This window comes from Chiloscyllium plagiosum, chromosome 31 (genome assembly GCF_004010195.1).
Source record: "Chiloscyllium plagiosum isolate BGI_BamShark_2017 chromosome 31, ASM401019v2, whole genome shotgun sequence".
Lineage (NCBI taxonomy): Eukaryota > Metazoa > Chordata > Chondrichthyes > Orectolobiformes > Hemiscylliidae > Chiloscyllium > Chiloscyllium plagiosum.
The window spans coordinates 19,949,804-19,952,233 of record NC_057740.1 but is presented as its reverse complement, the minus strand read 5'-3'; the positions used below and the strand labels follow the sequence as shown (position 1 = coordinate 19,952,233).

Here is a 2,430-nt window from a genome sequence, read left to right as displayed (position 1 = left end):
GCATGGCCAATTCACCTGACCTGCACATCTTTGGACTGTGGGAGGAAACCGGAGCACCCGGAGGAAACCCACGCAGACACGGGGAGAATGTGCAAACTCCACACAGTCAGTCGCCTGAGGCAGGCATTGAACCCGGGTCTCAGCGCTGTGAGGCAGCAGTGCTAACCACTGTGTCACCGTGCCACCCATGATGTTAAGGCTTTAGGTATATCTCATTAAGTCTGTCACCTATTTAACTGACAGCTTCAACAGAATGTTTGACTATAAATACAGAGATGTCCATTACAGCACAAACATCCACATCAACTCCTACCTCAACAAGGAGCATAGCACTGACAACTGCAGTGAGCTCTATAGAAAAACTGTCAACTGAAGTAATACCAGTCACTACATTACTAACTTCAGCAAGTGGTGAGTTCCCTATTATTGGATCTGCCATTTGGATTTCTTCCATTAGAACACATGAAATAGGAGCAGGAGTAGGCCATTTGTCCCATTGAACCAGAAAATCGTGACAGCAAATTCCAAAGATTGTCAGCACTTTGAGTGAAGAAGTTTATGCTTGGCTCCATATTGTGAGATATGTTTTAGATTCCCTGACCAATGGAATCAATCTGTCTGCATTAAAAGAGAGCTGCCCCTTCAGAGCTTCGAATGGTTCAATTAGATCCTCTCTTATTCTTCTCAGTTCTAGAGAATATGGATCCAATTTTCTCTGCCACTCATCACATGACAAACACTTACACCAGGGAATAACTTAATGACCTTCTCTGTGCTGTCTCCAAAACAGACATGCTGCTTTTTAAGGTGGAGATTACAACTGCACATTATGTCAGATTTGGTCACATAAAAACCATATACATCAATATTGAGATTTATTTATCCTTCTACTCCCAACCCTTTGAAAAAAATTAGCAACATCTCATTTGCTTTGTTAATTGCTTCCCGTACCTTTACCAGCATACTGTGAGTTTAAAAACCCTTAATACGTTATTCAGTATGTCACCTGTTTTAATGAAAGGAGTAATAAAAACTTCAATTGTAATTGTATAGACATCCACCTTTGCACAAATGTCTACATCAACCCCTGCCTTCATAAGTTCAAGTCCCCCAACAACTACAGAGAAATCTAATGAAACATCAACAAGTGAAATAACAAGAATCCCTAAACCACTCACAAGTTTCTAGTGTATGAAAGCACTTATTTCAACAACTCCATTTTCAATCCTGTGTAACTATTAGAAGTTAGAAGCACAATTTGAGAAATGCACAAATTTTCAGCAGTATGATATTGACATAATTGTGCATGTGAAAATCACATGCTTAGAACTCTTAGTACTTTATTCCTTTTTACAGACTATGCCAATGTATTCAAAATCTGCACTATATATGTGTGCATTAAACATAAAGCCAACAAGTGCCCAAAATTTATTTTTAATATACTGCATCATAACCTCTTTTCTCCTCAAATTAATGTAATCTGTTTCATCAACAATAGTAAAAACGTTGAATGGAAGTGCTCAGAGGTCCACAACAGCAGCAACCTCTGTATCAGCTTCACCAGTAACTAAAAAGAGCTTGACGGAAGTATCATCAACTGAATCAACAACTGTGTTTACAGCACTCCCATCACCAAGTGGTGAGTATACAAGAACACTCTTTGCAACCATTTCATTCTCAATTCCATCACACTACTGAGTAAATATCTTTCATTGAATAAGAACTTTTAACAGAACTTATAGCCCAAGTAGCATGAAAAAATTTAATATAATATTTAATTATTTTCCTGAGCTTTTTTCTTCTTTAGTTTTGTTACATGCTGCAGGCTGTTAACAAGCTTGGTTATTGGTGCAGACGAACAAGTTATTCATGGAGAGGGGCATTGAAAATCCACAACTAGAGTACATTTTGTCCTTGCTACCCCTTTGCTTCTTCACAGTGGTGTTTAACTCAGACATGGTCTGATATCAGTTCAGGCTGTTGCTTGGTTGTAATCAGCAGGATTTCATTGACCATTGCAATCTTGATGCCATGAAAATGTGTGAGATATGTAGTAAACATTAGCTACAAAATGGCTCACTTCCTTTTGTAGATAACCTCCTATGAGAGATTGGGTTCTCTCAGAGTGCAGGGCAATATGCTTGAATAATGTTCTGGATTAGTGGTGCTGGAAGAGCACAGCAGTTCAGGCAGCATCCAACTAGCAGCGAAATCGACATTTCGGGCAAAAGCCCTTCATCTCGTCCACATCCTGCACCTCCGCCCTCAGACCCCACCCCTCCAACCGTAACAAGGACAGAACGCCCCTGGCGCTCACCTTGCACCCTACCAACCTTCGCATAAACCAAATCATCCGCCAACATTTCCGCCACCTCCAAACAGACCCCACCACCAGGGATATATTTCCCTCCCCACCCCTTTCCGCCTTCC

General features: G+C 40.6%; 1 protein-coding gene across 1 annotated transcript in view; it reads left to right on the top strand.

Moving 5' to 3' along the window:
- LOC122565558 (mucin-16-like) overlaps positions 1 to 2,430 on the top strand; it is a 105,943-nt gene that overhangs the window by 19,647 nt on the left and 83,866 nt on the right. Inside the window, exon 18 of the mRNA XM_043721610.1 lies at positions 1,499 to 1,639. Within this exon, the coding sequence (XP_043577545.1) occupies positions 1,499 to 1,639 (141 nt within the window). The remainder of the gene's footprint in view (positions 1 to 1,498; positions 1,640 to 2,430) is intronic.